The sequence below is a fragment of the Gavialis gangeticus genome, unplaced genomic scaffold (genome assembly GCF_001723915.1).
Source record: "Gavialis gangeticus isolate Ggan-Ray unplaced genomic scaffold, GavGan_comp1, whole genome shotgun sequence".
Lineage (NCBI taxonomy): Eukaryota > Metazoa > Chordata > Crocodylia > Gavialidae > Gavialis > Gavialis gangeticus.
Window position 1 is genome coordinate 5,438,089 of NW_017729001.1, and position 26,603 is coordinate 5,464,691.

General features: G+C 48.1%; 1 protein-coding gene and 1 long non-coding RNA gene across 4 annotated transcripts in view; one reads left to right on the top strand and one right to left on the bottom strand.

The window, feature by feature from the left end:
• Positions 1-15,769, top strand: part of LOC109290303 — a 16,571-nt gene extending 802 nt beyond the window's left edge. Inside the window, exons 2-3 of the long non-coding RNA XR_002095568.1 lie at positions 8,997-9,000; positions 15,756-15,769. This is a non-coding gene — a long non-coding RNA (uncharacterized LOC109290303). The remainder of the gene's footprint in view (positions 1-8,996; positions 9,001-15,755) is intronic.
• The window catches only part of LOC109290302 (acyl-CoA dehydrogenase family member 11-like), a 33,150-nt gene extending 6,558 nt beyond the window's left edge, over positions 1-26,592 (bottom strand). Inside the window, exons 1-15 of one of the 3 annotated variants that reach the window (XM_019506737.1) lie at positions 26,499-26,592; positions 23,203-23,506; positions 21,762-21,994; positions 20,616-20,715; positions 18,113-18,230; positions 17,351-17,493; positions 17,051-17,200; positions 16,682-16,776; positions 15,376-15,475; positions 11,292-11,432; positions 9,172-9,264; positions 8,321-8,428; positions 3,731-3,902; positions 3,383-3,449; positions 2,471-2,632 (exon numbers count right to left, since the gene is read on the bottom strand). In XM_019506737.1, coding sequence (XP_019362282.1) covers positions 2,500-2,632; positions 3,383-3,449; positions 3,731-3,902; positions 8,321-8,428; positions 9,172-9,264; positions 11,292-11,432; positions 15,376-15,475; positions 16,682-16,776; positions 17,051-17,200; positions 17,351-17,493; positions 18,113-18,230; positions 20,616-20,715; positions 21,762-21,994; positions 23,203-23,506; positions 26,499-26,530 — 1,989 coding nt within the window. In that variant the 5' untranslated portion in view covers positions 26,531-26,592 and the 3' untranslated portion in view covers positions 2,471-2,499. Of the gene's footprint in view, positions 1-2,470; positions 2,633-3,382; positions 3,450-3,730; positions 3,903-8,320; positions 8,429-9,171; positions 9,265-11,291; positions 11,433-15,375; positions 15,476-16,681; positions 16,777-17,050; positions 17,201-17,350; positions 17,494-18,112; positions 18,231-20,615; positions 20,716-21,761; positions 21,995-23,202; positions 23,507-24,543; positions 24,571-26,498 lie in introns of those variants that run through there. The other 2 variants (XM_019506738.1, XM_019506739.1) reach the window with 2 other exon arrangements.
• Positions 26,593-26,603: the final 11 nt, after the last annotated feature.

The following is a 26,603-nucleotide window of genomic DNA, read 5'->3' on the forward strand; positions in this document are numbered from 1 at the left end:
GGTCAGGGCGGCTAGGGTCTGGAACCAACTTCCAAGGGAGGTGGTGCAGGTTCCTACCCTGTGGGTTTTTAAGAGGAGGTTAGATGAACACCTTGCTGGGGTCGTTTGACCCCAGTACTCTTTCCTGCCATGGCAGGGGGTCAGACTAGATGATCTTCTCAGGTCCCTTCTGACCCTAGAAACTATGAAACTATTGTTACAAGCCAGGTGAAAAAGTACAGGCTGGATGAATGGCCTGCAAGGTGGATAGAAAGCTGGCTGGATTGTTGGTCTCAACAGGTAGTTATCAATGGCTCAATGTCTAGTTGGCAGCCAGTATCAAGTGGAGTGCCCCACGGGTTGGTCCTAGGGCTGGTTTTATTCAATATCTTCATTAATGGTCTGGAAGATGGGATGGGTTGCACTCTCAGCAAGTTTGCAGATGACACCAAGCTGGCAGAGTAGTAGATATGCTGGCAGGTAGGGCTAGGATTCAGAGTGACCTAGACAAATTGGAGGATTGGGCCAAAAGAAATCTCATGAGATTCAACAAGGACAAGTGCAAAGTCCTGCACTTAGGATGGAACAATCGCATGCACCAGTACAGCCTGGGGGCCTACTGGCTAAACAGCAGTTCTGCAGAAGAGGACCTTGGGGTTACAGTGGACAATACGATGGATATAAGTCAGCAGTGTGCCTTTGTTATCAAGAAAGCTAACAACATACTGGGCTGCATTAGTAGAAGCATTACCAGCAGACCAAGTGAAGTGATTATTTCATTCTATTCAGCACTGGTGGGGCCACATCTGGAATAGTGTTCAGTTTTGGGTCCCCCACTACAGAAAGGATGTGGACAAATTGGAGAGAGTCCAGCAGAGGGCAACAAAAATGGTTCAGGGCTGAGGGACATGACTTATGAGGAAAAACTGAGGGAACTGCACTCGTTTAGTCTGCAGAAAATAAGACTGAGGGGGGATTTAACAACAGCCTTCAACTCCCTGAAGTGGGGTCCAAAGAGGATGGAGCTGGACTGTTCTCAGTGGTGGCAGATGAGAGAACAAGGAGCAATGGTCTCAAGTTGCAGCACGTGAAGTTGAGGTTAGATATTAGGAAGAATTTCCTCATTAGGAGGGTAGTAAAATACTAGAACAGGTTACCCAAAGAGGTAGTGAAACCTCTGTTCTTGGAGGTTTTTAAGGGCCAACTTGACAAAGCTTTGACTGGGATGATTTTGTCGGGGATGAACCTACTTCGAGATGACTGCCTAAGGTCCCTGCCAACCCTAATTTTCTGATTCTGGGATCACAAATGCATGTCTGTCTATGGCCTGTGTAGCTAAAAATTATAACAGCTTCATATATTCAGCATAACCCTAAGCAACAGAGGGATAAGCAATACAGCCTGCATGGGACACGCTAGACCAGGGGTGGGCAAAATATGGCCTATGGGCCAGATCTGGCCTGCCAATTGATTGTATCCAGCTGCCTCTGCAGCACTTCACATGGGGCTGAGCCAGCCCACAGTAGCCTGCACCATGCTCCTGCCCACACCTGCTCCATGCCCACCTACAGCACCACCCCGGCCCTGGTCCTGGCCCCGGCTCCAGCCAGCACGCACAGCTTCCTGGTGGGGCTGCCTTCTACCCACTTGACTGTCTGCAAGTGGCTGCTCATTGTGCTGGGCAGGTGGAGAGGATGGAAGGCAGCAAGGAGCTGGAGCCCCATGTGCTGGGGCAGAAGCCACCCGGCTGCAGCTTCCTCCCCACCTTGAGTGGTGCAGCAGGGACAGGAGCCACTGGATGTGGAGGTAGCTGAGCAGTACCCAGGCAGCTGCTGTAAAAGCAGTCCTGCTTTGAAGCTGTGCACACTGGGCAGGGCTGGGACTGAAGCCAGGGTGGTGCCAGCTGTGGGCACAGAGTGGGTTGGGCGGCGGGGGGAGTCCAGCATGGGCTGCTGCAGGCAGAAGTGGGGACCAGCCCCATGTGGAGTGTTGCAGGGGCAGCCACAGACCAGATTGGGGGAGGGAGGGGAGGCTGGACCTCAAATGCACCTGCACTGCACTACCCAGGTGAGCTCTGCTGCACGCACCCCCTGCCCCTCATCCCCCTCCTCCACCCCTAGCCAGCTCCTGGGACCTGGCATGTGGGCAGCCTCCCCCAAACCTGAGCACACACTCCCACACCCCTAGTCCTCTACGCAGACACCCCCACCACACACACCCCTATAAGAAGAGCAACACTTTATTTTGAGCTACTATGCAATCACCTGTATATATACTACTAAAAAAGAAAACATAAATCAGGACAAAAAATATTTTGAAATAAAAATATAAGAAATGTTTTGTTTTTAGTATGATTTGTTTTTATCTATAATTTATCAAGATGATATCTTCTGAAAGATTTTCTGTGTGCAGCCCTCGACAGATCACCAAAACTCATTAAGTGGCCCTCCAACTGAAATAACTGCCCTAGATGCTGTAAGTCAGTCTTTCCTTTTCCAAAGCGGGGCTGGATTTTCTCAGTTAGTTCTGGTTACATCCTTTCAAAACCGGGCTTCCCTCATAAACCAAGGCGGTATCCAGGGAAGCCACCTCAGCATCGTAAGAGCCAGTTGCTTCTTCTGTGGCTACAGGGCAGAGATCCTGTGTGCACCACCTGAGTAGGGAAGGCAAACAGCTTTTAAACAGTTTCATTACATTCAACTTAGCTAAATACATGGAGGTTTTCTCATCTCCAAAAGGGCATCCTATGGGCTTCTGTAAGATACCAGAGGACAGTGGGAGCACGCTGATCTGAAAAGGCAAAGATTTTGCTGCTAGCCAAACAAGAATGACCCTATCACACTTCTAGCTACTACTGAGGTCTGTACCTGTCAAAGTGAAAGCAAAGATTAACTAATAGAAAGGGCTTTCAGGGGCGGGCAATTATTTTGGGCAGAGGGCCACTTACTGAGTTTTGGCAAGCCATCAAGGGCCACATGACAGGCAGCCCAGGGCAGATAAATATTAATTTTCTAAATTTTTTAGGGGCCCTGCAGGCTGGAAAGGATAGCCTGGCAGGCCGCATCCAGAACATAGGCTGAATTTTGCCCACCCCTGGCTTAGATCCTAGTAGTGCAGCAGGGAGCAGAGCCTGCTGATTTGCACCATAAGCAAAATCCTGTGGCAGATGGTGAGACTGAATGCTACAATGAGGAGGAGGGGGTCAGTCTTACCTTGTTCAAAGTCCCTGGCTGTACTGGTGCAAAGTAGTCTGCCTAGCCCACGTGTTGCTACATCACAGACTCCCCATTCTGGTGCCCTCTCTAGGGGGTGCCAAGGGCAGGGCTAAGGCCCCACGCACTCACCCCAAATTATGCTACTGACTGACTCAGAAAAAGTGGCTAAAGCTAACATTTGTTTTTACCTCTGGGCAGTGAAGATGTCTGTGAAAGAGGCGCCAGGTCGGGCTGCATGTTCAAGCAAGAGAGCTCCTGCAAAAAGTATAGGTAAGACAAAAATCCTCCCAGTCTTCCGCTAAGAGGACAAAGTGTAATGAAATGTTCCTGGGGTAACTTGCCTCCCCCCCACAACATCCATCTCAGCAGGTTCAGACCAGAACCTCCCACACACTGAAAAATGGCAGGAAACAAGCCCTTGCTCCACCACCACTGTTAGCAACACCAAGTCCTCCAGTTGAAGCCAGGACTTCCTAAAACTAACTCCCAGTCATTGTGTGGTCTGCAATGGACTGCTTCTGTTATCTTCCCATTACCTGTGTAGATCCTTGCTAGTGTGTAGGCAAAATCTCTTGCTGCCAGCTCCATGCCAGATGGCCCCTTTGAGCCAACTCCCTGAGAGAACTCTTCGAGCTTGCTGATAGCAGACTGCATTCGCTGCACAGCAGACTCCAGGTCTTTAATGTTGGAAGCTAGCTCCACCTTTCCCTGCAAAGAACACTGTTTTAGGAAAAATGACAATAAACTTGTCTCTTGAAAAGACTGCAGCTGCTGAATCCTGAGGAGAGGAAACTCAAACCTCTCTACATCTGGCTGGCACTGTCACAAGAAAACTCCAGCTGTTCCAGCCAACACTGACAGAACGCTATGCAGAGATACTACAGAGGATACTGCTTCAGGGAAACTCAGCATTACTTTAGCAATTGAAGACCAATGTAAGCCAGATGCACCATGCAGTTGTATCATGCTGGCATCCCCTGTAACTACACACCTGCCTCTGGCTTTAATGACAGATCTGATCTGTTCTACTATGTTAAAATGGACCCACTTCCACTAAGGTGTCAGAGCTGCATTCAGAGAGGAGCTTCAACTATTGCTCCTCTTTAAAAAAATCCTTCCCTTGGAATTTATGTATGTGGGGAAGGCCTGTGTAGCCAAGCCTGTTCTCATCTCCCTGAGGAAAGGAGTTACGGGTCTGGCTGTGCTAAAGGGTTCTGCCCATCCCTCTCAGTGGTCACCAACCAGTGGATCTCGATCCACCGGTCAATCTTGGAGCCTCTTGCAGTAGATCTCAGAGCCTCGGGGAGTCGATCTGTGGCTGGGGTGGGGGGCTGAGTGCCAGCATGCATGCATGCGCGTGCCCCAGCCCAGCAGGTCAGTCCATGGGGGAGGAAAGGGGCAGGGGCTAGATGAAGGCTGCTGTGGCGAAGGACAGTGCCGCAGAGGCAAGAGCAGGGGTAAGTTGAGTGGGGCCCCGGCCAGGTGGGACTTATCTGCTGGGAAGGCATGCCCCCAAATAATTTTTTCTCCCTCTACCTCAATCTGCCCCCACTTCCTTCCCACAGACTTACCTGCTGTGTGTGGGGGGAGGGGGAGGGGGAGGCAGTGGCACATGGTAAATCTTGGGTTGCATTTAAATACCAAAGCTGATCTCTTACTTAAAAAGGTTGGAGACCACTGCTCTATCTGATCTAAGCTCCATTTTCATAGTGCCCCAGCTGTATTGTGAAACATACGACTGGCAGGCAACAGGGAGATGCTAATATTGCTCTGAAGTGGCTGCCTATTAATAATACAGTGTGCACATGGCTGCCTAGATGTGTTAGACTTTAATCCAAGTTTCTCATTCAGCAACACATGCTTTCAGAAGGGGCCTTTATTTCAGCATTAGCATGTAGACTGCCATAAATTACATAGATGTCACTATATGGAAGCCTACAGCATAGAATCAATGATACCAAGTCTTCTTGAATCACAGAGCTGACAAACTTGCTGTCTTGGAGTGACAGCCTGGCCCCTGGGAAGTGAATGGGCATTCTGATGCAGACCTTGCTGGAAGCAAGATTTCACCTTGGTTTCAGCTCATGGAGTCAGATGTGCTCAATTCTGCATCCCCACCCTACCAATGCTACCACTAAATCTGCTGTGGCACAGTAAGGCAAAAAGGTCTTTAAGGCAGCACTTGTAGGAGGTTCATTGCATAAATTAATCTCTTAGGGCCTTGCCAGACATTCAAAATAAAATTGGATAGAAACAAGCTATAGAGTTGTTATACATTTTCAAGCACTAACTTGGTAGCTGGTTGGCTCTTCTCATAACTAGACAGTCATTTGTAATGTGTGATATTTACTTTGCACATGTAGCCAGTCTAAATATATTGTATGATTAACCAGTTAATTGCATAATATATGTAATGTGTAGCACGGGCAATATTGGTAGGTTACTTGGGAAGCTGAAGATGAGAAGCAGCTGCTGCAGTTTCCAGGGGATGTTTCTGAAGAGTCTGGTGCTACTAATGACCATGCAATGTGCACTTCCCATTACTACTGGAAAATACAGCCTACTAGCTCAGCAATGCTCAGTCTGTGAGAATTCAACCTCGCTCTGTTTTCCATAATGCTTTCATGCATGACACCCTCCAAACAATTGCCCTGTATTCGGTGACTGTGTTAATACATGAAGAACACAGTGCTTAATGAACACTGTTTCATGCTCCAGGCAAAGCAGTTAACTAACATTCACAGCATTTGCAGCATGAATGCAAAATCATCATCATTACACTGTTTGCATCTGCTGCCAAGATGAATTCCAAAGGAGCCTACAAACCCACAGCATGCTAATAAGATGTTTTGAAAAAACAATGTTAAAAATAACTTGGAGGTTGATGGCAGGTAAAAATACAGGCACAGAGTTGAGCTTAGCTAAAGTTACTTGGGTTTCTCCAAACCCAGTGAATGTATGTGTTGTCTGATGATACCAGAAGGGAAACAGGACTATATGTTATTTTTCCAACAGTCTGTCAATGTCTTACAAATGAAAATATTAGGGCTGACAAATGATTTTAAAAAGCAATCACAATTAACTGCAAGACTAAAAATAGTTGCAATTAATTGCTATTTTAATTGCACAGTTAAACAGTAGTCAACACCCCCCCCACACACCCAACAGCCTGGAGCCTGTGCACCCTGCAGCTCCCTTCCCACCACCACCAACAGTGCACAGTCCCAGCCCCAACCCTGGCCCACCCTGTGCCCGCTCTGGACCAGCCAGAACCTGTGCGAACAGCTCCAACCCTGGCCTGCCCTGCATCTGCTGCAGACTCACCTGTCCATGCTGAGCAGTGGCAGAAGCCAGGCAGAAGCTGTTGCTCAGCATGGAGGAAAAGCAACCTCTCCCCCACACCGCTGCCAGGCCCTTCTTGCTGCAGCCGCCAGAGTCCATGCCCAGGCTGCCCTGCGGCTCGTCTGCACTGCCACCGCTGCCCCACTGGTTGGCCCAGAGGTGGCAGTGATGGCAGGAGAGAGATGCTGCAGGGCAGCCAGGCACAGGCTCTGAATGGCTGCAGTAAGAAGGCCCCAGCAGCAGTGAGAGGGAAGGGCCGCTTTTCCCTGTGGCAAGTAGGGGCTTCTGCCTGGCTGCTGCTGCTGCCTAGTGTGGGCAGGCGTGTTTGGAGCAGGTGCGGGGCAGGCCAGGGTTGGGGCTGTGAGCACAGTTTCTGACTGGTTTGGAGCTGGTCTATTCCGCTGGTCAATATGACGTGTGTGATTAACATGATTAAAAAAATTAATGCATTAATTTGTTTTTGAATGAATTGCATAAGTTAACTGCCATTAAATTGCCAGCCCTAAAAAATATTCTAATTTCCTGCAGATCAAGTGCAACTGACCAGGACAATCAGGATAAAGGTGTTCTACTTCCTCCATGGCAAAGAAGGAAAGGAGAACAAAAACTCAGGCAGCAACTTTGATGATTATCCAAAGCAGAAACCACCAAGCTTTGCTCCCCTGCATATTTATCTACTTTAAGCCCAACAGCCTGAAACTCACCAGAGCTGGGCAGGGACCTTCAAAGGGTTATTTTTACAGTATTTTTTTGTTTTAGTCAAATAGGGAAAGACCTTTAAGAGCCTTTAGTTGGCCTCCTGCTGCAAGCAGTCACTCAAAAGCCACTGCTGCTAGAACTGGATTCATTTCTACCAGCAAAGAATAACGTCCAAGGTTTGGGGCATTTAAAGATAAAAAGTGAACAGGATAAATAGAACTCAAATCACAAATTTCACAGTAATGTCTCAGCCAGATTTGTAGCTTTGCCTTACCAACCTAGACTGGTCCTTTTACAGCATTAAACCATGGGCATAGTTGAGAGAAGTGTCCCTGTATTTGGTATCAACAGGCTTTGATTACAAATAAAATTTACAAGGTCAGTCAGTCAGTGCTGGTACCCAAGAGGAAAGAAAAATTCCTCCAGAGCCCCACTGCACTTTGCAGAGCTAACATATAGGAAGACAATGACAGACAATGATATTAGATGATATCTATGACCTGATCAACTTTGATCTCAACTTGCTAAAAAGATACAGTAATCATGAAACTCCCCGGAGTCATTTTAGAGTTACTTTTCAAGGTAGCCTGGAATTCAAAATACTCTTATAGCTCTGTGACAAGGACACTTCAGGAATATGAATTTACTACATCTACATATTATTCATCTCCCAAAATGGATCCTAAATGGCAGCCTCAGGTATTCACAGCCATGGAATCCACATTCATTCACAATCCACAGGAATCCACATTCATTCCTCCTGCTGTGTATTCTATGAGACCAGCCAGCTAATCATTCACTGGTTAAGTTTTATTTTCCATCCACCTGACTTTCCTCTGTGTGATATACCCTTGAAACTCTCAACTTCTCATAATTATGATTTACACAACAATTGCCAAAGCGCATGCTCTTGCCTCATGGTAACAGCAACTTAAGCAACTATATGAGGAGCAGCCAGACACTGTTGGCTCAGAACTTTTAAACTAGTTATGTTCCTATCTAGTCTTATGCTAGGAGCCATGACCCAAACATGAGAATATGGCTGGGTATTTATGGGTAAACAACTGTTACTGGAAAGAGCTCACCTGCACTGCAGAGAAGAAGGCAACTAATGCCTGTCCTTGGCTCTTGGTAAGGGAGCGCAGGACATCAAGTGAGAGGATATTTGTGGTTCCCTCCCAGATGGTCAGCACCTGTGGAAAGAAAAGGGGGTACAACCAGGAAAGTTGTGTCTAAAGAAAAAGTGGGATTTATTATCAGTGACAAACACTCACCAAATCATGGCTTCCCCACAAAATCCCAGTGTCTGGAAGTGGGAGAGGGAGAAACAGAGAACCAGTAGAAAAGAGCTGGCAGGGCTGAAGTTGTGAAAGGATGCGCAAGTAGAAATGGAATTGCTAAGCCAGAAAGGGCAGATGTTCCATAGGAGAAGCCAGGACTTGCCCCATACGACCTTCTGGGGCAGGGCTAACCTCTGGTGCTAGGGTAACAGAATGCTAAGGGTCAAGTTCAGATGAAAGGAGGGCCATGACTGGCAAGGGGCAAAGAGGCTGGCAGACTGAATGAAAGGAGGGACGATGGAAACAGCCACTGCTCAGAGTAGTGAGGCAGAATCTGAACAGAGTAAACTGGAAAGTGGGGAGGTGGGGGATGGAGAACAATGAGGGTAAATAGACAGTGGGCATCACTAGCCCCACCAACAGCGCCGCTGAGCAGGAGTCAGTCAATTTCTGGTGATGTAAACAAAGATGGTCCCTCCAGGCAGGTCAGAACCAGGCAAGACTGGTTAGGTCTGTCTACACTTGTTATAACACAGGCCCAGGATAGGCCAAGACAGAGAGCACAGCTATGATATCCCCCAGGCTGGGAAGACTGTCTGAGCACATGGAAAGCATGTGGGATATCACAGAGGGAGATCTGGAGAGCCACATCTTACCTGAGCATCTCGAAGTGCGACTGGCAAGCCTGTGTCCTCCATGTAGCCCTGCCCTCCAAAGCACTCCAGCCCTTCAGAAATAACAGCAATAGCCTGCAAATCACAGGGCCCTGTCAGGAATCAGAGCAGCAGACAGGCTACTTTGCCCCCAGCTGGCACTGGTTACCAGAGTGGGCCTGGCTACTTCCAGCTAGCTCCAGTTACCTGCAAAAGTATGGCTCTCTCCTTATAAGCATCAGTGCTCTCAGTGACTAGCCAGCTACCAAATAGGACAGGTCTAGCCCTGGGCTCCTGGCACCTGCCTGTTGGTTCCTAGTTCTTGATTCCTGCCTGCCAACATCTTTGCTCCCGACTTGCTCCAGTCTGCTTTTGACTCCTGATCTTGTCTGCTCCTGATCCTTTGGCTTGTAACCCTCTAGGATCAACCCCTGACTGCCCACATCCCAGTCATTTCAAGACAAGCACAAGTCTGTATGGTTTGGAGTACAAGATCCATATTACATGCTAGGAAAAACTGGTCCTGTAGCTCTCCATGCTAATTGACATATTACAGCCAAGCCAGCGTGGATGGTGATCCTGCTGGGAAAGGGTTAAGTGGATCTTGTTGACTCACAAAGGCATTTGGGAATCACAGTACCCTTCCTCAGGTCTCTAGCAGAAACCCCAAAATCTAGATCTACAGGGTCACATCCCTGATGTCTCTAGCAGAGACCTGAGGAAGCACCTTGAAATACCCAAAAGCTTTTCTAAGTTTATCCCAACCACGTGGTTGGTCCAATAAAATATATCACCTGCAAAAATCCTTCCCTCTCGCATATTTTCTGGACCAGCATGGATACAGCATCACTTCAACACTACCAAAGTGGACACAGGCACCTAAGCATGATTCTAGTCCATCCAATTCAAGATCTGAAATTCCATTAATATGACTGCTTTTGTAATGAACCATTATCTGACCTGCAGGACTGAGTCACAGAAAAGCAGCGAGAAGGAGAAGGACCCTCTCACCTTTTGTATTAACAGCTTTTCAGGGACTCCAGCAGGGTAGGGAAAAAAGAAAAAAAATCACACTCTGGTGCCTAAGTCCACTTACCTGCCTAACAGATGGAATAAAATCTGGTCCATAAAGTTAATTATTTATTTTATTTATTCATATGGAATACAGCAACCGAATAACAAAAAAGCCATAAGCAACCTATAAACAATGGCATTAAGGGATAAGGCATGAGTGACAGTTTTAGATTTGATAACCACTGCAAGGCATCTTCAGTAGCCTGGTGAAGATCTTCAGCGTAACTATTAAAATGATAAATAGGACATTTCTCTGTGATGTGCACTATAGTTTGGATTTTGCCACACACACTCTTTAATAAAATTCTACTCATGCGGTAAGTAGTTACATCTATCTTGTCCAGTATGAAACCCATTCAGTGTTATCCAGCTCCACCTTGGTGAAGCAAAACCAGGAGATGTGGGGTCTGTGATAAGAAATTTATTAATGATGTCAATTGTGTTCCACTGCTGAATCCATTTTTCCTGGATGTCAAAGTTTTCTCCAGTCAGCTCTTTTCTCACACTCCAAAATGGCAGGAGTTAAAGCCCAGTGTTAATGTAGAGTTAATGCCAAAGCCAAACTATAAACCCCCAACCACCTTCTCACTTGCTTACAACTATGAGATACAACTCCTTTGGGGCTCATGCTGCCCTGCTTGGTCTCAGTACAAAGGGAACTGTCTCTTGTTTCAGCAGACTCCCTCTGGCTGTGCTGGAGAAGTGCTCTTTATGAACGGAGTGCTTGTTCTCGCTGTTCTGATCGGACAGGTGGCAAACCCAGCTCACCAAGCACTGACTACAAGATTGGGATTTTGAGTTCTAAGGAACTAACTGTTCCCCCCATCAGAATGGCTTCATCGCTCACAGCACAGAGCAAAGAACTCGGTATGCCCTTGCTGGCAACAGTTCTGTTACTCTGCCAGCCCTGCAGCACTAGGTTGCTGTTAAGTTTGTTCTCTGGACATTGCACTTTGCATCCCCCAGTTAATCATTCTCCTACAGCCCTAAACCAGTGACCACCTGTGCATAGACCTAACCCAGGCTGCTCCAGTGTGGCTACATAGTACCTGTTTCCCAGTGTAGAGCTTGGCAACTGGTGTCAGCAACCGGAGAAGAAGCTGGTCCCGCTCACTTGCCATGCTGGTTTCCTCTAATCCAAGGAGTCTGGCTATCTCCATGAGCAGTAGAAAAGCCCCTCTTCTTTGCACCTGCAAAGCAAGAAGCAGAAAATGCTCACAGGGCTGGCTCATGCATCAACCAGGTCAGACATCAGGACAGAAAAAACTTGAGGGGCTATTCACTACCTAGACTTGGGCACTGAACAGACTTGTGCTATAGCTTTAAAGCCAAATGTTACTCTGCCTAGTCTAACCAACCACACCATGTTACAGGCCATGACTGGAAGAGTACCCAACTGTGGTCTGTTATCACGCAGGGATGTGATGCTGCCAATTCTTTCAGCTCCATCAGATATGAGCCCAGTGATCCCTCTTGGTTTTGGATCCAGTTTTCTGGTGTTCCATGGTGCACCAGTGCTACACAGGACTTGAGACCATGCACCAGTGTGGCTCAGCAGAGATGCCAAAGGACAGCAGGCTCAAACTTGGAACTGCCAAGACCTGTGGGGCTATGGCTGTTACCATATCAAGCAGTTTACTTCCATCGTTGTTCCAGAGGGGCACAGATATAATGAGGGAGGAGTTTTTTTACACTGAAAAACACCATCAGCACAAGGCCAAAGAGCTACAAACTGGCAAAGGGCCAATTCACTCTGTAAACTGGAAGATTTTTAACCAGAAAAGAAGTTTTGGAACATTTTTTTGAACCAAGTAGTCAGGGCATAGAACCTGGCTCACTTTGAGATTGAACTGGTTAAGTCTATGGAAGGGACTGTATGGAATCTCTATCAGATATGGAGTCTGAGAGTCAACAGTGTATGTGTAATGTAGAATCATATGTTTGCAATCCCTATGCTGGCATAAAGGTAGCTTTCTTGGTGTGGTAGGTGCTTCGTAATGCCACACTTCAAGGCTTTTGCTGGTCACCTGTAGAGGACTGGAAAGAACTCTTTCCCCACATGAGCATTTCTGACTTCTGAGGCATCTTTCTCTGAGGCTCTGGGACACTTGCCACAGCTAAGGCAGTACTAGAAACTCAGAGGTTCCTAGCTAGAGCCTTGCTCACACCAATAACCAAGTTTAGAGTCAGGAAGGAATTTCAGCCCTCATCCAGGCTGGCAAGGACGCTATTGGGTTTTGCCTTCCTCTGTAGTATGGCCTTTACTTAGAATCTTGTGAGCATATTAACCATTTCCCTGTTGCTTCAGTGTCCTCATTTCCCCTGCTGTTAACTGTGGCAAGGGATAGGTTATTCTTGCTAGTCCAAATATTATACTTATAACTGTGATGGATGATTTGAAGTGGTGATTTTGGGGATTCCTTCAGTTAACAATCACCTGCACATACAGGAAACTGGACTTGCTGACCCAGGCAGCCCCTTCCTGTCCTGTGTTCCTACATGATTCTCCAAACATGTCAGGAACCATCTGATTGTGTAGGAACCACTCAGGGTGGTGTTCTGTTCCCATCTAATAGCAGCTGGACCACAAGGGGAGTGAGCTAGAGACCTGCCTAACACCCCTGGGTCTTTTAGCTCAGACAGGAGAAGCCTGTGTTTTCATGTGCAATCCCTCCTATATTGCCAAAATAAGGCATCACATCCAGACAGGCACCAGGGATACTCTACCACAGAGCCGGCAAATATTTTGGGTGGAGGGCCACCTACCAAGTTTTGACAAGAAGGAGTGTGTGAAGCAGGCCCTATTTGATTCGGATTTGGCCCAAATCAGGGACAGTGATTCGATTCGTTGATTCAGATCACTGTCCCTGATTCGATTCAGCTGAATCCAAACCTGAAGATTCAATGCGGATTTGTAAAATCAGCAATTTGGACATAGACACAGCTTTAAAAGTTTTTTCTACATACCTTGAGGTAAGAGGTGCAGCTCACGATTGCTGAAATGCTGGGACACACAGAATGTCCCACAGGACTGTGGGGGCACCCTCCACGTGCTTGGCAGCTAACCTGGAAGTGAACTGAAAGTACTTCCAGTTCACTTTCAGGTCCGCTGGGGAGCATGCTGGGGGGGGCCCCCCCAACGCCTCCCCGGCTTGGCAATTGGTCACAGGGAGGAGGCACCAGTCACCAAGCCGGGAGTTCACGCGCGGCGGGGGGGGGAGGCAGTGTGCTCCCCAGTGGACTCGGAAGTGGACTGGAAGTGCTTCTGGTCCTCGTCCATGTCTGCTGCCGAGCGTGCTGGGGAGCCCTGCCTGCTTCTGTGGGACACTCTGTGCGCCTCTGCATCACAGTATTCATGAGATGCCTGCTACCTATGTAGAAAAACATTTAAAGCTGTCTCTATGTCTGAATCGCCAAATCTTTCTGAATCTCTCCGAATTGATTTGGAGGGTTCTGATTTGATTGAGAGAAATTAAAAGGTCCTCTGATTCAATTCAGATTTGGAGATTCAGCCACCGAAATGGGCTGAATTGCTGCCAAATCAAACCAGGGATTGAAGCATTGCACAGCCCTATTGGCAAGTTGTTGAGGTCCACATGGTTAGCCCTGCCTCTTGACAGGTGCCCAGCCCCCTGGTTGCTATCTTGTGACTGGAAGTCCCACCCCCTAACCCCTGAGCTTTGCCATCAGAAGCCCCTCCCTTTGCCCCCAGAAGTACTCCTTTCAGTAAGGGGTTTTGCCATCTCAGAACCAGAAAAATACCAAATTATATTGTAAAAATCAAACATCTGCTATAACATTTTTTAAATTGATTTCAAAAAATATTTTTGGCCTGATTTCCATGTGTTTGTGTAGTGCACATAGAGGTGATTGTATAATAGCACAAAATCAAGTCTTACCCTTGTATAGTGTGTGGGGGGGGGAGGGGGAGGGCATGGGGGGTATATGTTTGTGGGGGGCTGTGGGTGTGTGGGTATGTGGGAGGGTGTGGTTGTATGTGGTGGGGTTTGTGGGCAGGTGGACAGGTGTGTGGGTTTGGGTGTGATGTGAAGGAGCACGTGGGTGTGTATATGGATATGAGGTGTGGGTAGGTATGGGGTTTGTGGGGGGCTGTGTGTGGGGGGAAGGTGGCTGCAGTGTGTGAGGGGGTGTGGGTGCATGTTTATGGTGCAGTGTGTGTGTGGGACACCCTATGAACACCCCCCCCGTCCCTCCCTCCCTGCTCTGTCTCTCTCTCCCCCTCCCTCATTGCAGACACACAGACACACTCATCCCACCTCTTGCTCCTGGCCCCAGGGTACCAGCATGGGCGGTGGCTGGCACAAGGATGACAGCTGAGCGAAAGTGTGGGGCCCGCACTGGTGTCCCAGGGTCAAGGCTGACAGGGCCCAGGGCAGGGTGGTAGGAGTGTGGGGCCAGGCTAGCAAGGGCTCTACAGAGTCAGGCTGGCTCCACCCACTATCTGAATTTCCCTCTCTGGTGGAGGGAGGCAGGAACAGCCCCAGGGTCCCAGGCCAGAAGCCTCTGGCAGAGGCTTCCAGCTGGGAGGGCAGGGGTGGGGTGTGAAGGGGAGAGAAAGGAATTGTGGGGGAGGGGCAGGGCCAGGAGGGCCTTATTGCTGTGGCTGCTTAGTTCTGCTGCCAGCTCCCCCTGGGTCCTACTGCTGCTGGCTCCAGTCATCCTTGACAGGGGCAGCCAGGGGCAGATAAATATTAATTTTCTAAATTTTTTAGAGGCCCCACAAGCCAGATAGAATGTTTTGGTGAACCGGATGTGACCCACAGGCCATATTTTGCCTGTCCCTGCTCTGTCAGGAATAGTTCTCCATGTGCCCACAATTCAAGTCAATCCAGCAGACAAGCTGGGTCCAGGTTCAGAACAGATCCCATTGGAATGCATGTCACATCTTTGACTAAGGTGCCACTGATGTGTGATAGACAGTGCTGGCAGCCCTGTGCCATCAAGATGTCAGGATAAAGCTAATTAAATTGCAGCAGGAACAAAGCTACACGTAGCCATGCCCATTCTAAGTGCAGTGGCAGGCTGCCCCTGTTGATTAACAGTTCAGTGTAGCAAGTGTTTTTTACCATCTGGAATCATTGACAGATCCTGCTCAGAGCACTGAATCCTCACCTCCATCCGGGCCATGGTCTGCATGTGTAGGGGGTGGTCCTTTAAGAACTTCCCGAAAGCAACCCTCTTGCTGGCATAGTCTCTGCCCAGACTGATGATCCTGGACAGAAAAACACAGTCAAGCACTGAGAGTTAAAGGCTGTGGCCTTCACATTCCCACTCGCATCAAACCCTCCCTCCTAACTAGCCCAGAATGCCCCACCCCACAGCAGAAAGCAGGAAGAGATGCCAGTCTGCAGTGCTGTTCACGGTGCCCCACAACTCCATACTTAGACACAATGGCTCCTCATGTACCTGAATTGTCATGTCTCAAACCAAAGTAGTCCAAAAGACAGCCTATGTGCTGCTGTCATCCTCAGAGAATCATCAAGTTGTTTGAGGGAGACCAGGGGATTGAGTTTATCTGCTACAAACTTTTGAGCCTCTGATCCCTGGGGAACTCAGGAATGGTGTTTTTATCCCAAAGTAATTCCCACCTCTAATCACCCTCCTCAGCTGCTACCCTGAGCAACTGGATGCTAGCATCATGTCCATCCCTCTTCCATCCAGGGAGGCCAGCAGATCTCTTGCTCTCACACACTGGCTGTCCCAGCAAGACTACAAGAAATTGCCATCCGAATTCCTCAGAGCAGAGTTCATGTGTCTGAACAGCACCTGACACAGCAGGGCCCCAATCCAAGTGTGATCCCTGGTGTTACAGTAGAAAAACCAGCCAGGGTTTCTCTGGTTCCAGATCACGTTACCAGGTGTCCCGATGAATTCAGGACAGAGGAGTCAGTAGCTGTCAGTGGCAGTACTTCAGAGCCCTCAGCAGATGTGAAGACAAGGAGTTACATCAATCTATACTAGCTTAAGATATGGGTCTGTCTGTGCCTGGGGACCTAGCAATGGGAAAAATATACATTTGGGGACATTATCTGGATAAGTCTCCTCAGATGGAGTGGGAAGAAAGGTGCTGCCAGGTAAGCAACCCCCTTACAATGGCTTCACTGTTTATTCATTAATTTGAAGTCTGTCATGGACCAAGATACAATGTACAGACATGGAGGAAGAAGATGGTGACTTCTACAAGGAGCTTACATTCTATACAGACATGAAAGTTTACATATCAAACAAAACACCTAGGAAGTTTAAAGCCAGACTGTTCTGAGACAAGGTTCCAGAAACAACCTCCTGCCAATTCCCCAGCATTGCTTGGCTCCCATATTCATCCCCACAACAGCACAGTATAGCTCACAGCTACAAAAAGGCCCTTTGTCCTGACTGGGTGCTCCCTCAATTGAGTGGGGATCCATGCTGCCTTCACCTCTTCATGCCAGACACTGAGCCGTTGACATTGTGGATCCTAGTTATGGTCAACATGTTGGCAATGGAGGCCACTCCCCGACCTTCAGCAGAGATCTGAAAGCATTAAGGAATAAAGGCAAGAATAAAACTTCCCTTGAGTCATCTAAGGAGACTCTTGCTTTGTTGGTTGGGTCAATGGGCTGATAAAATAAATTCTTCACTCCATCTCTATCTGCCCTCAGACAACTAAGAGATCTCTTACCTTGAAATCTTTACCTCTTATTTTACCTAAGTGTGTTTGCCTGGTATACAAGTCCATTCCCTTCAAGTAGAAACGAGAAGCAAAATCCATTAGTGTGAGATCTCTCCACTCCTGTCCCTTGCATACCCGGTGTGCCTTGGCTCCATCCAGCAGCAGTTCAGCTGTTGGCACCTGCCTTGTGCCCAGCTTCTCCTTGAGCCTTTGCACCTCAACGCCATTCAGCTTTCCCTCCTTATCTCGGACCTCCATGAAGAACAGGGACAGGCCTCTGGAACCCTAGGGTCATCAAGAAGAAACACAGGAGAGATACTCCTTCTTTGCAGGGAATTCTTAGTTGAGAGAGTAAGGAGGAGGATTTGGTCGTGGTAAAGAGGGAGAGGGGTGCAAACAATTCCCTTGCTCCCTAGGCTCCTCTGTGAAACAGACCTGCTCTACTTCTCCATGAACATCCATGATCCTTGCCAAGGTCAGCGTCATGTCTGCATCAGTGGCAGATGTGAACCATTTAAAGCCATAGAGGCAATATGCGCCATCTGCCTGCTCTTTGGCCACTGTCTCAGTGCCACAACCTGCAAGGGAAGAGCATAAGTTCTTGACTGGATAGGGAACATCTGCATCATTCTGTGCTGATTCATGGCTGAAGCAGAAGCTCTTTAAATTACTCCATGCTGTCAAGATGAAATATGGGTGGGCAAGTAATCCCCCAAGTAAGACATGCAACCAAGAGGATACATTAGAATGTACAAGAGCCCTGCTAGAGTGCTGTGGGTCAGAAATGCAAAGTGATTTACACGAATAGTCACACAATGCTACGAGGGTAATCATGCAGCCAGGCATGGCAGAACAGCATTTGGCTAAGGAACAAGCAATAAGGACTAGGATCAGAAGCCGGGTCTTGTGTATTTCAGTGATGTGCAGTGCCCTCATTCTTGTTGATCAGGGTTGAATTCTAGCGGTGGGCACCAGAGCAGCATTGGTGGAAGCTGAGGCTGTGTGTCAGTGGGCAGGAAGGCTTGGTTTTTGTTGTAGGTAGATTGTCAGAGCTGTCTAGGGGATGTAGATGCTTGGATTGTATTGAGGTTTTCTAAATCTGCTACAGAGGCTTTAAAGCTACCCACAGTATTCTTCATTCTTGCTAACACACCCCATGCTGGTCAGTGGAGAAGCTTTTAATACTGTGACACATACCAACATCAGAGCCTCCTCTGCGTTCAGTCATCCACTGGCCAGAGGTCCAGAATTTCCTTGGGTCACGAGATGTCAGGTGACCAAAGGCTTTTTCTAGAGGCCCAGATATACCCAGAGTCTGTGGGGGCAAAGGAAACACAGAATTTCTGAAAAGAGGAAAAGCACTAGCTACACCTTTCACTGGCAGCATTAGACAGCTGCCTTCAAAAGCTGTGGATTGCTAACTAGGCACCTGACCTTGGGTCAGAAAAAGCAATCCCCAGCCAGGTCAGGAGATCACTGAACAACCCGTATCTGTGTGCCTGGTAAGTACTGCAGAATCTGTGACATGACCCAGCAGGTGCTTGGGCTGGGTTGGCAACAGCACTGTACAGAGATACAGATGCTCATTACAAAGGGACATAGCTTGACTTCAGCACCTCTTGAGATTTGTCCTAAGGCAGCATCATGCGTATCTAATCAAAATTCACTTCATCAGCACTCAGCAAGCTGTGGGAATAACCCCAGAGTATTTGCTCACTGAGCAGCACGTTCAGGCCCAGGTACTCTGGGGAGACTTTGAACCTGATTCCCTCTGCCTTGAACCATGCATAGATAGATACATACATAGGATCATAGGACAGTAGGGTTAGAAATGACCTTGTGACATCATGTAATCCAGCCCCCTACTCAAGGCAGGATCATCCCTGACTAAACCATCCACCCAAGTGTCTGTCCAAACTGTTCTTGAAAATTTCCAAGGATGGAAAGTCCACAACTAATTGAGGTAGCCTGTTCCACATAATCTCCAGCCTAGATTTCATCTGCTGCAACTTGAGGCCATTGCTCCTAGTCCTGTCCCCTACAGCCACAGAAAAAAAGCCCATCTCCATCCTTTATAATTGCCCATCAGGTACTTGAAGATTCAAATTGCCCTTCAGGTATTTGAAGACTCAAATTCAAATCCTTCATCAGTCTTCTCTTCACCACTTTACATAATCCTACTTCTTTCAGCCTTTCCCTATAAGTCATGCTTCCCAGGCCTCTATAAGCGTATTTGTTACCGTGAGCTGGGCTCTTTCAAATCTGTCCACATTCTTCTAGAAGTGTACGGCCCAAACCTAGACAGAGCCTCCAGGCAAGTGCTCCAGTGCTAAATAGCTCAAAAGAATCACTTCCCTTAATTTGCAAGTCACACTCCTGTTACAAATCAGTATACTGTTGGCCTTTTTTTGCAATAAGAGCACATTTTTACCTCATGTTCAGCTTATGGTCTCCTGTAATCCCCCAGCGTCTTCTCTGCAGTACTGCAGTCCGGCCAGTCATTACCCAGTCAGTATTTGTACATGCAATTATTCTGTCCCAAGTGCAGGACTTTGCACTTGCCCTTGTCAAATTTCTTCTGATTGACTGCAGACCATTTCTCCAGTCTCTCCAGGTCATTCTGAATCCTAGACCTTACCTTCTAGAGTGTCTGCAATATGACCTGAGCTGGCATCATTTGCAAATTTGCTAAGTGTGCACTCAGTCCCATCCTCCTCCTTTTTTTTTGTTAGACTTGCCTCCCAGGGCATCTTATCCACTACTTCCCTGAGTTTGCTAAAATCTGCTTTCCTGAAGTCCAGTGTCTGTATCATGATGCACTCTTTCCTACCTCCCCTTAGGCTCTAGTCACTATTACCCAAAGTATTTCCACTTTCACATTCTCAACTGACTCCTCCATCTGTGGCTAGCAAGTTGAGATCTTACTCCCCAGTTGTCCTCTTTACCATCTTGAATAAAAAACCGTCCACAACATACTTCAAGATTTTGTTGGACTGTTTGTGCACTGATGTTTGCCTCCCTGCCGATGTCCTGGTAATTCAAGTCCCCCATGAGAACCAGATGTAATCAGGAAGCTTTTGCCAGTTGTTTAAAGAAGGCTTTGTCCACTAACCTCTTCCTTCCTCCTGGTTTAGTGGCCTTTAGCAGATGCCCACCATGACATCCCCCTTGCTGCTCTCCCCTCTAACCTTTATCCAGAGGCTTTCAACATCAGGCAAAGGAGATATAAAGTACTTGGAGCCAAACTCCCAGCTCAAGGAAATCAATGGAGCTTGGCTAATTTACACCAGCTGAAGATCTAGCCCACTACATTTAGCAATCATTCTGCACAAAAACCTATGCAGAGTGCAAGGAAATGGAAAATTAGGACCTCAGTGCCATGAAGTGCAAACAAGTGGAAGACTATATCCCACATATGTGTATTGCAGAGTAAGGCTGAAGTCCTGCTGAGCTTGGTGCAGTATATAAATGCAGTGATGGATTGTCCTTGACACAGAGCTTGAAATCAATGAAACAGCTAGGGCAGAAGGAAGGGAAATGAACCCCCCAGGTCTTAGAGCAGGTCTGTTGCAAGAACACACTCCAGCTCTTATGCAGCCCAGTGCAGCTTCCTAGCCATGAGCCCATGATGTCTCTGCAATGAATGCAGATATCTGATATGCCATTGCCTCTCCCAGTGCATGACTATCTGTACTCTTACCTCAATAACTTTGGCTGCTCCATCGGTCATGGCCAGTGGGCAGGAGAAAAAGCCAGAAGAGGCTGTGTATAAGTATAACTTCAAGATCTGATACACACGACTACCAGAGAAAAAAAATCAGGTATAAACATGCCTCGCAGAAATTCAGAAGCAGCAAAAAGAAAGCATCTTAACTAGGGAGAGAGGAAGAGGTCACCTCCAGAAAATCTGGGTCTCTAGTCCACAAGAGATTTAGCTCAGACAGGATAAGAACCTGTATCCTGGTCTCAGAGCTTGTCACACCAGGGGCAGGATGGAGCTCAAGCAGCAAAGCTGCTACTGAACAGTAACAATCATGTTCAGTAGTGTAACTTGGGTGGGTGACCACCCCAGATATGGACTTAGAGGAGGTATCAGAATGCGGCCAGGCAGGAAGCATTGGCATTCCTGGCAGGAGCACCCACTGGGTGTTGCTTGCCCCTACTGCAGCTGCCAATTTTTTGCTGCCGAATCTGCCTTTGCTGGTCACTACTGGCAATGAAATTTGGCAGCAACTGCAGTAGGGATGCATGCAAGGGTTGCTTGGTGGCTGCTCTGTTCACTTCCCAGCTGCTAGTCAATACCCCTCCCCCAACCTCAGCAGCATGAGGCTTCTTTGCACCCTACTGCCCCTGGCCCTGGCAGCAACACTTCACAGACCGTCCCCCCACAAGAGACTTAGCCCAAGGGTGTGAACTTTACCAGTTACACTTCTGATCATGATCCCTCCTTCCTGGCTTGTGACTGCAGGTGAAGGGCCATGGTGTTACTCCACCTCTGTGACAGAGCACCCCACTCTGATTCCTGTGCCTCAAGCCAGAGCTGCACCAGGCTCTCTCAGGCCCAAAGGGTTAGCAAGGAGCACTGTGATTATGGCAAACTGGGCAGCTAGCTCTGCCTAATCACTGACTATGAGAGGGATTACAATAAATGGAGATACTGCTATTCCATCTGGGGCAGATATGTGGGGTTGCTTATGCATCATTTTATAACAAGGAGAACAAGAACAAGCACATCCCGCAAGGAAGGCATAATCTGCAAGAAGCACTCAGCACCACACACAGGGTTGGGACCTAGAAGGCATGTATGTGCAGGACTGTGGAATAAAGCTGATGCCCATGTGGTTACCTCCAGTTGGCGTATCTCCGCTCGTAGGCCTCAGCAACTAACCCCTCCTCTGCTGCAATCTCTTTCAACCTCTTCCAGGCTGGGCAGGTGATGATGTGGTCCACACGTTGCCCCCAGGCATTGTACTGCTGCAGTGCAGGGGGGTTCAACTCACACTCGCGCCCCAGAGAGTCGATCTCAGCTACCACACGGGCCCCAAACCTCTCTAGGTCCAGGCTCACCTCCTCTAGCACCTACGACGCAGCACCAGAGAGACCTCAGAACATGTCATGCAGAGTAATGATCACTTTCCCCACTGGTTCCCCTCTAGCCTAGTTCTTCTGTAGTGTCTTCAGTGAGTCAGGACAGCAACCTGTCTTTTACTGTCCGATCATATTGTCACTCAGCTGTCACCCTGCCTCCTCTTTCCCTTATCAAATTACCCATGGCAGCCTCTCCAGGTTTTCCAGCAGAAGGAATTCAGTTGCAAGGAACACACCCCTGTCAGTGATGGGAAGTCTCCAGCTGCACTGCAAATCTTATCCTTGGGATCAGAAGTTCATAATCCATTCACTTCCAAAAAGAGATCTTGTTTGGGCACTAGCCAGGGACCTGGGATGCCTATTTAGACCCTCTGTAAGTTTTCAGAATGTAATGGGACCCCATTTCAAAAATGAAAAAAAAAATAGTGTGGATCCAGGAGCTAGAGCTGCCAGGTATTCCATGCTCCCATGGAGACAGAGCCAGAGCAACTGCAAAGGTTAAGAGAAGGGGTAGGCACCAGGTGTGGACAGCACTAGTGGGGGGACAGGCATGGGGTAGGGGATGGCAAGTGGCAAGGTGGAGCAAAGGGCATGGAGCAAGCTGCCTGCCCTCCAGTTTTTTTTCCTGTCAATCTGCCAATACTTTTCCTGTGGCAGTGGTGGGGGGATGAACTTAAGAGGACCCTCCAATAACTAGATTCTATACATGAAAAATTAAAACAAATTTATAATTTCCCATGTCTAGAATCTAACAACTGGGGGCATTGTTTTAAATTCAGTGTCATCTTGGATTCAGGTAAACATGGTACACCTCATGACTGGACTGTTTAGATTTACGCATTAACACATGCACACACAAAACTAAAGCCACAGGCCCTATTCCTAAGAAACCCTAACCCTAACACTTCATTAACCCTTTTTTCATTTCTACTGGAACATACCTATGTTTCATCAATATTTTTCATCAGAGTATCTATTCAAATAAATATATTCTTAGGGAACACTGGCTACAGCCAACTGTACTTGACCAAGGTTCAACACTGAAGAAGAAAAAGGATTTTTTGTTAAGATGGGGTTTTCACCACAGTAATCACTGTGTCCCAAACATGTCCCAACTACACAGTCTCAGTACCAGGGGGGAGGAGTGTTGCTGTACATGCGTGCATGCACACTTTCATACACACATACGTAAGTCAAACCTTGGAAGGGAGGTGTGCTTTCAAGTAACCCTGAAGAAAAGCATCTTCCAGATATGGATTCCCAATCTTGGGTTGCTCTTGAAAAAAGGTCCCAGTTGCAGTCCTGGAAAAGGGTACCTTCAGCTCCTCTGAGGTATGCTTATCCCAGGCCTCAGTTTGCTCTCTCTGGCCTGCAATTCTCTTGATTCCTCTACAACTCAAAGCCCAGCACCTCTCCTGGAACCAAGGCAGTAAGCAGCCCAGGATCATTGGATGGCCACTGGTGACAGGGCTCCACATAGGTAAGTGACTGATAAATCCGATCCTGCAAAACATGTGAGTTAGTCCAACTGTCTGAGTTCAGAACAGTCTGTATTTCATACGTAATTGAGGACTGTCTGTATTTAACTATTTAAACAATACAGCAGTTCAGACAGCAAGGGTTTTTGGTGGGACTCTTCCTTTTTCAGGGCTGGCTTTCCAGCAGCTGCTGCCCTTTGCACCTGCTCTTGTCAAATTTCTGAGTATCTGGAAGAAAAGTCAACAGGAAGGGAACAGAAAACGGCACTGCACTGCAAAGAGTACATGTTGGAAGAATTAAGGCAGTGGTACTCAACCTTTTTAAACTCAAGGCATGCATCCAAAACTATAATATAAACATTATGATTCTATTATTCATTAATTTGTTAGTAACTGATTTGATCATTATATATTATATTCAACCCACTGCCATTGCCACTGCAGCTAGCTAGAATTGTACTGTGTGCCTCCTTGCCAAGCCAGATTGGAAAGCGGCTGTGGCAGGAGCACCCACTCTTGCTGCAGATCTTCAAGGTTTGGCTCTGATGTGCTTCCTGAAGCCAGAGGTGGGTGAAGCAGTTCTACCTGCTGGCAGCAGCAGCCTGGAGATAACTTCAGTAATGGAATAAAAAATAAATAAATATTATGTTGGCAACAGGTCTTTCTGCTGCAGCTGCCTCTCAGTTTGGCTCCATTATGCCTCCTGCAAACAAAAGTGTGGGGGGAAATTTCACCACACAACAGTAGCAGTTGGCAGCAGCAGCAATGCCCATATTGTGGCATTCCTGGCAGGGTCTTGCAGCATCCTAGTTCAAAACCACTTATTTAAGCTTTCAGTTTAAGATGTAAGAATCTTAGCCATCAGATCACCAGTACTGGGCAGCTTATTTATGAATCTGCTGGATCTGAAGAAGAGCTCAAGAACGTGGTGAACAGTATGCGATACAACATTTCAAAGTAAAGACAAATACAGAGCAAAAGGAGGGGAAAAATGAATCACAGAATTATAGAATCATAGAAAATTAGGGTTGGAAGGGACCCCAGGAGGTCACTTAGTCCAACCTCCTGCCCAAAGCAGGACCATCCTCAACTAAATCATCCCAGCCAAAGCTTTGTCTAGCCAGGTCTTGAAAACCTCCAAGGATGGAGATTCTACCACCTCTCTGGGTAACCTGTACCAGTGTTTTACTACCCTCCTAGTAAAAAAAATTCTTCCCAATATCTAACCTAAACTTCTCTTCCTGCAACTTGAAACCGTTGCTCCTTGTTCTGTCATCTGCCACCATCTAGCTCCATCCTCTTTCAAGCCCTCCGTTAAGGTAATTGAAAGCTACTATTAAATCCCCTCTCAGACTTCTCTACTCTACTCAGTAGATGGGAGCTGATCTTGCCTGTGAAAACTGAGGGGAAAAAGGCATTGAGCACATCAGCCTTTTCTGCATCCTGTCTCCTCATCACAGTCACTCATGTACTTTTGGAAGCAGGGAAGAACTGCTCCAACTAGGATCTTCAATAAATAAATCACAAGCTATAAGAGGATGTATCACCTTCCCGATCCAGAGCCCTGGGACATGACGCTAGGTCATAGGGCAGCTCACTGTTACAAAGTGCCTAGACCATGGGTGCTCAGCCTCTGGCCCACAGACCTGCTCTGGCCCAGGGGGCTCCTCACAGGTCTGGAAATTTGGTCATGGGAGAGTGGGGGCACCACTCTGCTGTCAAATCTCTGGACCCATGAGGCGCTCCAGGCCCTGCATGCTGGATCTGCTAGATTCAGCACCTAATCCCATCGCAAAGGCCAGGCAGGGACAGCGCCAGGCCCCAGGGCCTAATCTTGCTATGGGGGGTGGGGAAGAGGTGGTGCTGGAACCCAGGACTCAATCCTGGTGCACTGGTGGGAAGGAGGGGGTGGTGGCCGCCCAGGACACAGCCCCAGTGCACAGGGTAGGGAGGGGCTGATGCCAGGTCCCAGGGCCTGATCTGGCCCTCAGATGGGTGGATCCCACCCACAGATAAGCACTACACCACTCATGTGGCCCAGGGGGCCAAAACTCATACACAATCAGCTCCTTCTGTCCAAAAGGATAAAATGCCTTAATACCAGAGTGGCGGTGGGACTGGAGTGTTGCTGTAGTTGTGATGCTCCAGGACAGATGCGAAAAGCAAAGCTTGTCTAATATCTCTGCACTGCTTGTCTAATATCTTTTTAGCTGGTTTAATATCTCTGCGCTGCACAGAGGTCCAATAAAAGATATTACCAAAAAAACCCCTTGTTCCTTAATACTACAAGGCAGTCTCTTGGGGGCGGGGTGTGGGCCGAACTTTTTTTATTTAGCCTCAGCCCAGACAAGAAGTGTTTCTAAAGAGTTTCAACAAAATTGTTTAAAACCAGTTGGTTGCACATGAAAGTAAAATACAGGTGCATTTAAAATTTATAGAAAAAAGGTGTCTGGCCAAGGAAGCGGGGGGCTCCTGCCATAAGACAGAAAATTAATTTGAAAAAAAAGCCCATGAGCCATAAAAGCCTCTTTCTCCTCCAAAAAGCCAATTCTCCTCAAAAGCTAATCCACTTCCCTTTTGCAACATGCCCTGAAGGGGAACAGACCTGGGCTAGCAGCAAAGGAGTGTGCGCACACACAAACACATACATGCGGCCCTACACAATCTCATTTCAAACCCTCAGCTCAAAGCCAGCTTTGACTTGCAACCTGCACTATCTAGATAGGTGTCCACACATGCCCTGGAGAGGGGTCACCTATCCAGGTGCTGTGCTTTTGTGTGTCCACACGTGCCCTGGACAGGCGGTCAGGGTCACCTCTCCAGAGTGTAAGAGCGAGACTAATCCAGAGAAAGAGAGAGAGAGTGAGTGTGTGTGTGGGGGGCCGGGGGGGGGGGGAGGGGTGCACACACGCACACCCAGGCCCGCTGCCGTGACAAGGCGGCGGCGGAGGCAGACCCATCCCCAGACCCATCCCCCTGGTTGCGCCCGGCCCGAGGCAGGCGGGGGCCGAAGCTACCTCAGGCGCAGGGCAGCTCCGCGCGGCCCCATGGCGGTACAGCGCTCGGCAGCGGCCTACACGGCCGACGCAAAGCGGCAGCAGCTGTCGCTGGGGCGCTCCGCG